This window comes from Gadus chalcogrammus, unplaced genomic scaffold (assembly GCF_026213295.1).
Source record: "Gadus chalcogrammus isolate NIFS_2021 unplaced genomic scaffold, NIFS_Gcha_1.0 GACHA085, whole genome shotgun sequence".
Taxonomy (NCBI): Eukaryota; Metazoa; Chordata; class Actinopteri; order Gadiformes; family Gadidae; genus Gadus; species Gadus chalcogrammus.
The window spans coordinates 86,288-100,565 of record NW_026613520.1 but is presented as its reverse complement, the minus strand read 5'-3'; the positions used below and the strand labels follow the sequence as shown (position 1 = coordinate 100,565).

Sequence of the window (14,278 nt, the reverse complement as noted above, 5' to 3'; positions counted from 1 at the left end):
AGACACACACTAAACCTAGTCTCTTATATAGTTAACCTAAATACTTTGAAGGGATGCTCTGTCAATTAAATTGAGAATATAACTGATACATATGCATGCTATTTTAAATATGGCAGCCTTTGCCAGAGACGTGACGTAGTCTTCCGCGATATGATCGCATTTCTCGAGGCGGATTACACAGTGCCATGTTGCCAAACTAGGACTGTGCGGCTGGAGAAAATGTACAGCGAAGTAACAGCCTCCCTCCGTGAGATCCTGTCCTTAGCGGAGAAAGTCGCCATCACCAGGGACGCTTGGATAGCGTTGAATACGGAGTTGTGCGTGACCGTGACTTTTTTACCGACTTGGTTGTGCAGATTGTGGTCCTGCTTCCTGCAGACCCGCTCAATACTGCGGGAAACATGAATTTTCGTTTCCAAATATTTATTTAAAAACGAAAATATCAGTTTTAGTGTGTGTATGTTCAATTAAATGGTTTTATATCTTAAACAAATTCCGTTGCAAAGAGGAGGCGCGCAAGATTAATATCATAATTAAAAAGAGTTAGTGAGCCAACGCTGACACATTTTGCCTATTGTAAATTGACATGAGATATTATAAACATTCACAATCCTGCTCTGTGATATATAATTAATAATTTATATTAACTTGTGCGTGCCGCACACGCATGCGGTCATGCATGGTAACCGTTTTTTCCTCTCTGCTTGCTCATCAGATGCGGCGAATTTTGGAAGAGTCAGGGGTGGTTTGTTGGCCCGCAGCTTTTCAGTGCGTCAACAGATCTCAGACACTTTCAAATTACGTTAAATCTTAACTTAATAAACAACATACAATTCTTGGGATATGTTCTGTAAATTCTTTTTTTCATTTTTTTATGAGAGGTACCGGATCTGCCCAAATAAGTACCGGAACACAGGGAGGGCAAAATTAAGAGGTGCCAGATCTTGTACTGGCGGGATCCGGCTCAAATTAACCACTGGACTGACCGTAGTATTTATCTTAACAGAGGTGGTCTTGGCTACCTGCCGAGAAAATCAGTGACATTAATATTAACATCAACATTACTATGGGTTTTTGCAAGTTACATTTTGGTTGTAGGGATATTGTAAGACATATTTATTATGTAAAAAGTCAATTTTTAGGCCTAATTTCTCTGATATAAAGGAAATTACAAAAGTAAGTCAACACCAAGAATTCAACAGCGTACTCAGGACTTGAATTCGAAAAACACCCGCTCTACAGGGCAAATGCTAGACCACTCACTCAACTGCTGGTTCATAAATTTGATAGAATACATAGATTGGTCCTGGAACGTCCTGGTTACTCCTACAATTTGCGAAATGAATCCGAGAGTGATAGCGCTTCTTGCCGTGGCAGCGGAGGTTGCGGACGATCCCCCTGCGCCTGTCGTGGTTGCCCGGAGGAGAGTGTGGGTCCACAGTATTAATCGTGGCAGGGGGCAGTACGGGGAATATCACCGGCTGTGCCGAGGATCGCTTCAAGGTCTATTTTAGACTCAACCGGCAGCAGTTTGAAGGAGTGTTAACGTTTATTGGGCCGACCATCGCCAAGATGAAGACCAATTATAGGGAGAGCATCAGTCCCGCCCAACGGCTTTGCATTTGTCTGAGGTGAGTAGCATAAACTGAAATGTGTCTTTGTAAATGAACACAACAGTTGGTATTTAACGTTAGGTCTATAGACCTAACGTTAAATACCAACTGACGTTAGGTCTATAGACCTAACGTTAATTACCAACTGTACCAATTTAGTTTTACTTTTTATTTAGTTGACTCAACTCCTGTTTATGTCTAAACAATATATAGCCTATATTGTTTAGACATAAACAGGAGTTGAGTCAACTAAATAGCGAGTCTGTCTGAGGTGAGTAGCATAAACTGAAATGTGTCTTTGTAAATTAACACAACAGTTGGTATTTAACGTTAGGTCTATAGACCTAACGTTAAATACCAACTGACGTTAGGTCGATAGGAGTTAACAGGAGTTAACGGTTTGGCTTCTTATTAATTCAATAAATTAAATTAATTAAAAGTTTTCATATTTAATTAATAAGAAGGCAAACCTTTATTAGCAGCTGTGCAGTTCTTTTTTGTTTTCTAATTAACTGAAGATAATGTAGGCTATCTTTGTTTATGTTGCAGGTACCTGTCAACTGGAGACTCCTACAGGTCCATAGCCTTCAGCTACAGGTTGGGGTTCTGCACTGTGGCGAGGATCGTGAAGAGTGTGTGTGAGGCCATATGGCAGTGTATGGTCTCCACATACATGCCTGTGCCAGGGGCAGAGGACTGGAGGAAGATAGCTGGGGACTACGAGAAGCTGGCAGACTTCCCCAACTGCCTCGGCGCCATAGACGGCAAACATGTGGTTATACAGGCCCCACCGTCTACTGGCAGCCAGTATTTTAATTATAAGGGGGCATTCTCCATCGTCCTTTTGGCGGTGGTGGATGCCCGCTATCGCTTTAGGGTCGTGGATGTGGGGGCCTACGGCAGGAGCAGTGATGGAGGCACGCTCTCGTCTTCGGCCTTTGGCACTGCTCTGCGGCTGGGGAACCTGGACCTTCCACCTGATCGACCCCTACCTGGAGCAGACCATCTGGGACCCCAGCCGCATGTATTCATTGGGGATGAGGCTTTTCCTCTGCGGAGGAACCTCCTGCGGCCCTACCCTGGCCAAAACCTGGGGGGAGAGCGGAGGATTTTCAATTTTCGGCTGTCCCACGCCCGGAGGATTGTGGAGTGCGCCTTTGGCATCCTCGCCAACCAGTGGAGGCTCTACAGGAGGGTTCTCGGCGTGTCTCCAGAGGTGGCAGAGAGCGCCGTGAAAGCCACCTGTATCCTCCACAACTACATGCGTTGGGATGGTGAGGGAGAGGATGGCCCCCGCACTCCAACTGTGCCATCACAGGGTGCAGTGCAGAGCATCCCCAGGGTCGGCAGCAACAACGCCTCCAGGGAAGCGGTCGCAGTGAGGGAGACCTTCAACTGCTATTTTTCATCTCTGCCTGGTCGAGTGACATGGCAGGATGGAATTTAGTTTATCATTTTGTATATATAATGATATGTTTTTTATCATTTTGTATATATTTAAATCAAAAAAGGCGAAAAACCAAAACTAATAATAAAATTTCTTAAATCAATCTAACATTCATGTTGTATGCTGGATTACTTCTGAAGACAAACACACCTTTAACACCTTCATCATCATCAGAGCATTCATTATGTATCTACTACCTAATGTAATGAAAACAAAACAACATTGTCTTAGCATTAAAATGTTTAATTAACTGATTCATTAGAAAATGATTCCAAGATAGTATGTACACATTTGAAACATTTCTTATAGCTTGTACTAAATCTAAATAGAAAATGATTCCAAGATAGTATGTACACATTTGAAACATTTCTTATAGCTTGTACTAAATCTAAATAGAAAATTATTCCAAGATATTATGTACACATTTGAAACATTTCTTATAGCTTGTACTAAATCTAAATAGAAAATTATTCCAAGATAGTATGTACACATTTAAAAAAAATCTTAAAGCTTAAACTAAATCTAAATAGAAACTGATTACAAATTTTATTGACACATTTAAAAAAATCTTAAGGCTTAAACTAAACCTAAATAGAAACTGATTGCACATTTTATTTACACATTTAAAAAAATCTTAAAACTAAATCTAAATAGAAAATGATTACAAATTAATTACTCTCCAAACTCCACATCATAAAGGACCTGCTGCATCCTCATGCGCGCCTGGGCCTTTTTCTGGTTGGACAGCCTCCTCAATGATGGGACGAGGCTGAGCATAAAATGCTCATCCTCCTCCAGAGCCGGTGTATTCTCCTTTTCTTTTTCGAAGGAGGACAGGATTGATTGCTGGAACACAGACAGCGGCTGCTCCAGCTGTCTCCTGCGTGGTGGTGGAGGTACAGGACGCAGCGGTGTGACCAGAGTCACCGTAGAGGTAGTGGGAGGAGATGGAGGAGAGGTGTCCACAGCGGACTCTGATAGGCTGGGAGAGGGAGGAGATATCTCCTCTTCACTTTGAGCCACCACCTGTGAAAGAAAGCATACATTTGTTTGTTTAAAATGTGCAAATTAAAATGGTGAATACTTATAAATATCTCTGCATCTGGCTTCACCCAACAAAAACCTTAAGAACACTAGTATGTTAGGGTATGTTTTTAGCATATGTTTTAGGCTACTATAGCTTTTGTTATAGGCCTACCTCTCGTTGGGGAGACATACTGGGCGCTAGCAGGGCCAAGATCTCCGGTGCTATTTCCTGCCGGCTATAATCTCCCTGCTCCATATTACTAGAAGATACCCTCTCCTTCACATGGAGCTCCAGGAAGCCCATGATCGCCATATACTTCCACCTCTTGAAAGAGGTGGCACCGGCCCCACTTTTCTTCCTGTCCCTCTCTGCCTTCCTCTCCCTCAAATATTTATCCCGCAAGTACTTCCATTTCTTGCGGGACACTTCAGCTGTTGATACAAGATTATGTCTCTACAATTAGCAATTCACACAACCTACAAGGTTAATATCAAGCCTACCTATCAGTAACGTTAATACGAACTGCCAAGTTAACGTTAATACTAACTGCCAAGTAAACGTTAATACTAACTGCCAAGTAAACGTTAATACTAACTGCCAAGTACGGGTGGCAGTTTGTACCTAACGGCTAATAGTTAAATGCGATAATATCATTATTAAACATGATAATAATATAAATAATTAAAAAAATAATTCTCACCTGTAACGCCCAGCATAGATGAAATGTCTCGCCAGGCCTGGTTGCGTTTTGTTAGGTCGTGGTAGGCCTTCAACGTGAGGTCGTACAGGACCGGACACTCGCTCACAGCTGTTATCAAGCTTTCGTCCGACATGTTTCAGTTTGTTTCAGTTTGAGTTCGGTTTATACTTTTAGCCTTGCCTCATCCTCGATTTTGATTGGTCGTTCAAAAAAAGCGCCGATGACGTGAAGCGCTTTTCTTCAAAAGTTCAACTTTTTTCAACGGGGGCGCGCGTCTAAAAGCGCGAGGCGCGTGGAGCGTTTAAACGCTCCGGCCGGCTTTTTAAAAGGCGCGCTGCTTGCGCGTCCTGCCATAGAGAATGCATTGCAGACCGGCGCTCCGTCTTTTAAAAACGCTTTTGGTGGACACAGGCCCTTAAGTGAGAAAACTAAGAAGTTTGTAAGACAATCGACAATTCTTAAGAAAAAAATGGTGAATAGCGTTTAAAGGCACCCAGTGCAACTTTCGAGGCTTAAAAATAAACATTCAATTTGTAGTCTTTTTTTACACGTAGTTAGTTTCAATAACTCCATACCATTACATACCGACATTCAAGCAGCAAAGATGAGACGTCGTTGTGTGGTGAGAACTGATAGAAAATCAATAACAACAACAATGCCGCCATTTTCTTTATTTTTTGTAACCTACAATAAATAAAGAAGGCTTCCAGTCAATGGAAAAATGGCTTCTCCCCACCGGCGATTGTTGTTGTTTACGATTTTCTATCAGTTCTCACCACACAGCGACGTCTCATCTTTGCTCATTGAATGTTGATATGTAATGGTATGGAGTTATTGAAACTTACTACTTTTAAAAAAGACTAGAAATTGAATGTTTATTTTTCATTGAATGTTTACATAAAGTTGCACTGGGTGCCTTTAAGAAGATTCTTAAGAACTTCTTATATTTTTTCTTAAGAATCTTCTTAAGTTTTATCTTAAGAACACTTTGGTGAATCCGGCCCCTGGATGGCGCCTTTTCAAATGCGTGTGCATGTAAAGTGCTGAGTAGACACAGGGAGCCCTATCCATAGCCGAACAGCCATGTCGGAGACCCTCTCCGTAGCTTACGTGCACATCCAATATTTTTAACTATGCGTCGAAACCATGGACCCATTGGTCGACGCAATGGAGACGGCAAGGGCTGTGATGGTCCTCTAACAAAATCATTTCCTGAATCACTTCTTCGGTTTGACTTTGTACCTTAATTACTTTGTACATTGTTTACTTTGCAGCAGGACCAATAAAACACCAAATAAGATTTGAAAAGCTTGGGAAGTGTATTTACAACACTGCTTAAATGGTTTGTAACATACATACTGTATAAGATAGATCGGGCGGCCAATTGCATTGCGTATCCGAAATCCCGACTGAGAGCTGCTGAAGGGATTAGCCGACTCGCCGAGCACAGCAGGACCAAGAAAAAAATAATAATAATAGTTTCACTTCTGACACCAATGTAGTGACCTCGCCGGTGGCATAATGATGTCGAGTCATTAGTAGTTGAAGGTAGTTTTAATGAACCAAAACCAGTCACTGAAACCCGTAACGTCATAACCTACGGCAGAAAACCGACCCAAAACAAACCCCGGTTACCCCGGCAACCCCCAACACGGTCTCACTCGCGTGCAGGCCCCCACCCTCCTGTTCTTCCAAGGCCCTCCCCCAGCTGACCTAATGATTCGCCCCCACGCTGATTGACAAGAAGAACATTCCAATACATGCACATAGAACAACTGGCATAACGGACAACGAAATATAATGCAACACATAACACACAAACTATTTAACTGTCCCAGGGTCGCTACATTACTTTGGCTAAACGGTCCGGGTGGAACTCCGACTTCAAGTTTTAAATTCCGTATTGCAAAACAAGCCTTTACATTCACCATATTAACGCTATGAACGCCACATTTACGAACCGCGGTACACCTCTGTAACCGCACCGAAGTGCCTGTACCGTGACGGTTCGGTACAAATACGTGTACACTGTAAAACCTAACAGTACATCTTACTAAAAGAACTAAGTAGACGTAACTTAAATCTCAAAAATCGTTGGGGTTACTCATTCACCTGAATGAACAGAACTTAAAGGTCCCATGACATGCTATTTTATGTATTCTTTAATATAGGTATTAGTGGGCAACTAACACAGTATTCAAAGACGTTCCCTAAATTCAGCCGTGGTGCAGAGTTACAGCCACTCCGAGCCAGTCGCACATTGAGCTTCCCCCAAATGCGCTGTTTCGGTGGGCGTGTCAAGGAGGAGGGTGGGGGTGTGGCCCTGAGCAGCTTGCAGCCACCATGCGCTCTGTTTACAGTGGATGTATCGCGATGGTGAGGCGCACACCCTTTAGCCGTGTTCTGTAAATATTGTAGAACACACGGGAGTCCTGGAGCTCTGTATCTAAATATTATCATATAGCCTACACAGATATCTATATCATATAATATATATTATCACGGCCAAAAGCTGTGTGAGCCGATATTATGAATCTCAAACGACCGCGTTGGGTTCTCCGACGTTCCTGGTTCTTCAACGTCCACATCAATGTGAATACACACACTGTAACGCAAGTGTTTCTTGTCGGTTCTTTGACGTGTCTTGTATTTCCACAACGAGACTGTCGTGGGGGTTATCTGAGCCATGGTTGAGAAGGAATTGGGGGAAAGGAACTTTGGTTTGACTCGCTGAAGTACATGAACTGCGACATGCCGCCGGTTGCCGCGAGGCACCATCGCCCGGCAGCGGGCAGCCGGCAGCGCGCGGTTCAGTCGACTTCAGGTTGATGTGAAAGTGGAAGAACCAGAGACGTCGCAGAACCCGACAAAGTCGTTTGTGATTCATAATATCGTCTGGAGGCGCACACAATATGTTATATGATATATATATCTATGTATTATATGATATTATTTAGATATAGAGCTCCAGGACTATAACGCAAGTGTTGTACACTTCCTTGTTATTTGGATAACCGTTCTGCTGTTGGTGTGATAGCGCATAACACGAATGATTGAATTGGGGGGAAGGAACTTTGGCTTTGACTCCCTCAAGAACATAAACAACGACATGGAGGAGAAAGGGATTGTTGGCGGCGAATGTCTCCCGCTTGAGCCCCGCTGAGGGACCACCGCCGGAGGCGGAGGTGCATAAGCGCTGCCCGGCAAAGATCCCTTTCTCCTCCTTGTCGTGGTTCATGGTCTTGAGGGAGTCAAAGCCAAAGTTCCTTCCCCCCAATTCATTCTCAACCTTGGCTGAGATAACCCCCAATACGAGTCTCGTTGTAGAAATACCAGAGACGAGAGTCCGACGCGTTATGCGCCATCACACCAACAGCAGAACGGTTATCCAAATAACAAGGAAGTGTACAACACTTGCGTTACAGTCCTGGAGCTCTATATCTAAATAATACATAGGCGTAGCGGCCATATACATTGGGGGGTACAAGTCCCCCCCAATGTTCAGATATGCCCAAATGTCCCCCCCAATAAATCGCTGGGAATAGGGATATAGCAATTCAATATTTCTATGGGTAGAACACTTAGGTTTTCCCTGAAGTACACTCCGTTCCCTGAACCCATCTCTGCACACAGTGCGCGCCGCACACCCTAAATAACTCAATCCGATTCTATCTACAGCTCTTACAGCCAATGAGAATATGGCTGTTCGGGCTAGCTAGCCAATGGGATGGATCCATGATTTGATTCGTCCCCGTACGTGCGGCTCGGTGACGGTGACTTGTGTCGCTCGATTGCATTGGTCATCAACTGTCTATTTTACATGACCACGGAATCAAAAACATCAACAACAGCAAATTAGTGGCATGTTACGATCGAAAACACAGGTAAGTAATGAAGCTTTTGATAGTGTCTCTCAAATTTCGTGGGTTTTTGTCGCTTCTCTAGCGAGCAGCATCATTAGCTATGTGTTACCTATGTAATAAGCCAGCTAGATGACGTTGGCCCCGGCCCCATTCCGTAATTCCAACGCCTCATTATGCCGACGTCTCAATGTTCCGAAATGTTCCCCAGATCTAAATGCATGGGCCGTTTGGTTTTAAATGTGCTGGGGACAGGGACAATAATAACGGATTAGATACTTATGTGCAACAGTATCGATACTAAAACCGCTGTCTTCATCATCTTCATCTCTTTTTTTTTTCTCGCCTCCTTCAGTTGACACACAACTTTACACAGCAACATCTCTCACATCTGCAGTTGCTAATATAGCAATCTAATAATTAGTGTCATTCAAAGTTACAAAACATTGTATAATGTATGTATTCATAGATTAATCCATAACTAATCTGAAAACATTTAGGTTATGTCCTTGACATGTCCAATTCTTTAACAGTGCATCATTCATTACGGCTAATGGTTTCACCATGAGATTAGCTCAGTGCGCTCTCTCATGAAACTCATCTATGTACTTATTAAACAAGTGGTTGAAAATATCTGAAAATCCATCCCGAGAAAGGTCTTCAAAATTAGGTGCTAGGCATTGAGATTTTGCTCTCAGAGTGCACCAGATTAATGCATGTTCAAAATCTTTGCCTGGGGGGGCCGGACCCCGCCCCCAGGCATTTGTCCCCCCCAATGTTGAAACCATGGCTACACCTCTGAAATAATATCATATAATACATAGATATCTATATCATATAACATATTGTGTGCGCCTCCAGACGATATTATGAATCACAAACGACTTTGTCGGGTTCTGCGACGTCTCTGGTTCTTCCACTTTCACAGAACCGCGCGCTGCCTGCTGCCCGCTGCCGGGCGATGGTGCCTCGCGGCAACCGGCGGCATGTCGCAGTTCATGTACTTCAGCGAGTCAAACCAAAGTTCCTTTCCCCCAATTCCTTCTCAACCATGGCTCAGATAACCCCCACGAGAGTCTCGTTGTGGAAATACAAGACACGTCAAAGAACCGACAAGAAACACTTGCGTTACAGTGTGTGTATTCACACACACACATGTGGCGCTCGCACGGTCGAGTCTCATTGGCGGGCCAACGTCTCTGGGCGGGCCAGGCAGAGTAAGGGGAGGAGCTGAGATTCCTGATGACGTCATGAGCACAGATTTCCAAATCAGCGCGCTTGAGCCTCCGTTTTTTCAAAGGCGAGCAGAACAGCTAGTGCTAGTTTTACACCAAACGTAAGTTTTAGCCACTGGGGGACCATAGGCAGGCTAGGGGAACTCATATTTATGTTAGAAAACCTCATAAATTGAGATTTTCATGTCATGGGACCTTTAAGAATCAATAATTTATGTAATAACTCTTTTGTTTTGAGTGCTGCTCAAATATGGAACATTTTAAGTCTAACTTATTTATTCCAGTGTGTTCCATTGACTTATTTAACTTAAATGTAGCTATATCATTTTCATTAGACTATATAAGCTACACTTTGTGTAATTCGTTTTTATTGCTATCTCTATTATTTATAATCATTTCTGATGATTATGCAATGCCCAATTAAAACAAATAATTACTGTGACATAATTTCAATGATCAGAGTGTAAAGATTTAAAGTTAATCACAGAATATTGGCATAAATAAATAAGCTTATGACACACATTTTCGTTCAACTTTTTTTGATTGTGTCTCAAACAGCTTGTGTGTCTTTTAACAGGCGCTAGTTCTTTATATTTGGGAAACCCATTTATCAAAAACGGCTGAATCCGAATACTCATACTTGACTACTATATAGTAAGCATTTTGCAGTACGCCAAAAAATATAGCGCGTCGGAATGCTCAGTAGCCTACGCATTGTGTAGAAGACGTTTCCGAATGCGTGCTACCGCCAAAGTAAACCACGGAGTTCACTACGCTATCCCACAATGCAACCGGAGTCTAGTAACGAACGAAGAAGAGATGGCTGACCCGACACCAACAGAAAGACGTCGTAGAAAGAGAACACCGATGCTAAAGAGATGGCATGTTTAAAAATAATAATAATTAGTAAAGCTGTTTAAATGACTACTTGAAATGACCATGGAAATGTTATGAATGTTCAGCATTCAGCTTAATAAATAATGTGGCGACTCCTACCCCCGGGGAGTCTGGGTATTCATAATGTTTGGGGAAAAGGGGTTTTATTGTCTTTTTATAACTTGATGTGTTATTAGGTTAAGTGGGCTTAACGGGTTTGGGTTCTTTATTGTTTGTGTGTTAATTGTGATGTGTGTGATCGGGACCATTAGTGAGAGTGTTGTGTGTGTTGGTCAGTGGTGCCGTGTTTTCTGTTGTGTGTCTGAGTATGAATATTGCCAGCTCTCGTGGTCGTGCGGTGCACTAAGGCACGAGAGTTGCGCCGCCATTTAAACTTGGGCTCCCGTCTCGTCCTTCCCGCGCTGCTCGCCACAGTAATTTAAGTTGGATCAGAGATTGGTGAATCCATTGTGTTCATTTAACTTGATTGGTTTAAGGCAATCGGTTTCCTCAAATGAATTGAGTAGACGAAATGTAATTTTAAGTTGTTGCAACTAGAATGTAATAAGTTACATGAACACATGTTATATACGTTGAATGAATTGCTGCATTTAAGTGTAAAAAGCTAATTCTTTACATTTCACCTCAGTAAATGGAATTAGTAATGCTAACTCATAATACACATGTCACAATAACTCTAGCTATAAGAGTTATCTTTACTTACATAAAATAATTGCTGGTACTTAATTTATTTGAGTTAGTAAACTTAAATAGTTCAAGGCAATCGGTTTCCTCAAATAGTTTAAGTTCAACTAACTTGTCAGGTTTTACAGTGTACCGTTACACCCCTAGAAGTAGGCTAATTATATTTGAGGTTATCTGGCACAACATTGTATTGGTTATTGTTTGTGGCATCATTGCATTTATTTTTTTACAAGCAGTCGCAATTGCAAGAACTAAAATATTACTGACTGGCTATGCAAACTGCAGCTTACTGATGTTTCATGAATGGTCTTAGTGAGTTAATATTTCTTTTTATGGAGTTTCTACAGAATTTGCCTGTTAAGAGTAACCTTTGCCCTTAAGAATTCAATACACGTCAACACAAAATAACCTTGTTGTCCTGGAGATGTTTTGAACAGGCATGCCAGTTTCAAGGCCCTCGTCAGGACTCGAGTGTGAGACACTGCTTCAGAGACTAAAAGGGAAAGTTGCAAGAGTAAAAGAAAAACATCAGTTACACCAAATATGTCAAACCACTTGGGTGTCTTTACCACAGTACACATAATCATGTATTTTCTTTTCTCTCTTACTACAGGCTTTTTACAATGTATAATGTACTGCACAACTAAATTGCCCAAACAAGTTCTAGCTTTTGTGAGGGAAAATATCCTTGAAATGACGGGTACATGAATTGATCCTGGCAAAAACATAAAAATGGCACCCAAGCAAAATACACAAATAAGGTAAAACGAACATTAACCTTGACGTTCCAGTTTCTGGGGAGCCTCGAGCGCCAGGTTCAAGAGCAGTTGACTGCTCGAGCTATACACTGCTCCTGAACCAGGCGCACGAGCCTCCCCAGGGAAGATGCTCATCTTCCGTTTATGTAGTTGGCAACTACGGTCGTACTGACATTTACAGCAAAGCTATTAATTATTTCATATTATATACAACTCTTGGTAAGTAGAATAACACGAATAGCGATCATGTTTGACTGTCGGTCTGTTAGCAACTTTAGTTCAACCATATTCGTTCATAGATGACTAACTAGATATACTAACTAACGTTAGCTTTATCATCAATGACATTCAGCTAAACTCTGTGCCAAATTGCTTATGGCTACTGCTATGCCAGGATAAGTTATTGCGGTTATCACAGCTGTGTATATTTACTTCACATTAACGTAGTCTATGTTTATATTAGACTACGTTCATATATGAGTAACATTAAGAAACAACATTGCTCATATAGCCAACTTAAAATGTCAAATTGCCAAAGAATAGCAGCTAAATATCCGTTATATCAGAGACATCTATTGCGCTCGAGACATCGTTTGATTTGATTATCAAAGTTCATGACAGGTTCTAGAAGGACATTGATAAAATATTAACGATTTCATGTTTACAAAATTGTTCGTTTGCTGTACTACAAGTAATGGAATTTTTATACCAATAATACTATGAATGTCATCCATTATATTCGTTTTAGTCCCATTTCCCAAGAAATAACGTTGTCACGGTCACGCGCTGCGTCCCTGACTAGCAGCTGAATCCCGCGAAACCGTCGCGGGGAAATCCAAATCATTCAAAATGATCAATTTACTACGGGAAATCGACCCGTGGACATGTCGGCCCAGCTACATATTGTACCATAATACTAAATAAAACCAAATATTAATGACCCCCTTCACCCAAGCCTCCACAAGGGCAAGAAAAAAATCGAATATATGCAGTAACGCGCTCACACTAACTAGACTTCTTTATATAACTTAACTGCGTGCTGAATCCAACGTATCGTAATATTATTTCCTGAAAGAAAGGACAGCACTGTTGCATTCAAAACTTTAAATCGCCAACAATGAGAAGGGTCCAGCTGCAGGCTTGGGCGTTCCCGTCATGACACAAAAACGCCCATCGGGCGTTCCCGTCATGACACAAAAACGCCCATCAGGCGTTCCTGTAGCGTTTCATCGATCACTCAAGAAGAGGTGAGTGAGTTTCGCAAGGCATGCTGGGTATGCTACACTTCCTTTTTTGGCGGTTTTACCTCGTAGTAACTTTCCAGAAAAACGAAAGGGTCATGATGAGAGATTATGTCAGTAAGTATGATATTGTTTAATTGACAACATTGGCTGTGAAGTATTCTCATTTAAATCACTGATAAGCTGTGCGTATCGTTGTATCCGAATTCGAATCAGATATAAATACTCGTGACAAGCATGGTTCGGTAGCAGCGAATGCTATGCTATCGTCCATAAACGTTGAATATACTATTCAGAAATCAGCAACGTTTAAGACGGTTTGTAGGTAGAGGGTAAAGTTTGCAGCGAAGGCTTTGCCGATTATTTTACTGTGAGGTTAACATTACAAAAGTACATTGTTAAGTTGGATGTTAAGGTGTCAGCTGGCATGGTAAGAGGCATGAAATCGCGGCCACTCTGCTTCGTTGTGGTGACACGCATCGGATTAAACTGTGCATGTAAACGTACTAGTACGTCTAAACTAACTAGTATGTTTACATGCATGGCATATCAGAGAATTCTGTCAGTTCGGTCGCGGCGCAACGAATGAATAAAGATTGTTAGCACTCTGAAAAACAGATGACAGATGTGCCCTCAGTTACTACTTTATTACCTCGTTGATGACCAACGTTTAGGAAAACATGTACTTTTAATTCACCCTTGGGTGAAATCGAAGCGTAGTGTGTACTGAATGCGTGTTGATGATGATGCATATGAATTGCAACTTACACGTCTTCCAAACCTTTTCAGTACCCTGGCACATGCTTTGTCCAATGC

The 14,278-nt window shown here is 42.0% G+C and overlaps 1 protein-coding gene across 2 annotated transcripts; it reads right to left on the bottom strand.

Moving 5' to 3' along the window:
* Positions 1-3,697: 3,697 nt before the first annotated feature.
* Positions 3,698-5,183, bottom strand: LOC130378525 (transcription factor Adf-1-like). Of its 2 annotated transcripts, none has more exons than XR_008894738.1 (2): positions 4,788-5,183; positions 3,698-4,086 (listed from the first exon to the last, which is right to left on the bottom strand). XR_008894738.1 is itself a non-coding variant. In XM_056585258.1 (2 exons), exons 1-2 carry the CDS (start codon positions 4,918-4,920, stop codon positions 4,247-4,249), a joined length of 405 nt encoding a protein of 134 aa, XP_056441233.1. In that variant the 5' UTR covers positions 4,921-5,183; the 3' UTR covers positions 3,698-4,246. The 2 variants fall into 2 exon arrangements, 1 of the variants encoding a protein (XP_056441233.1); XM_056585258.1 differs by having other exon boundaries at positions 3,698-4,518.
* Positions 5,184-14,278: the final 9,095 nt, after the last annotated feature.

Excerpts from the sequence above, each read along its gene's own strand:
- LOC130378525 (XM_056585258.1), bottom strand. The coding sequence starts at position 4,920 with ATGTCGGACGAAAGCTTGATAACAGCTGTGAGCGAGTGTCCGGTCCTG. Across the intron at positions 4,519-4,787 it reads ATCTATGCTGGGCGTTACAG|CTGAAGTGTCCCGCAAGAAA; the intron begins GTGAGAATTATT and ends TTGTATCAACAG.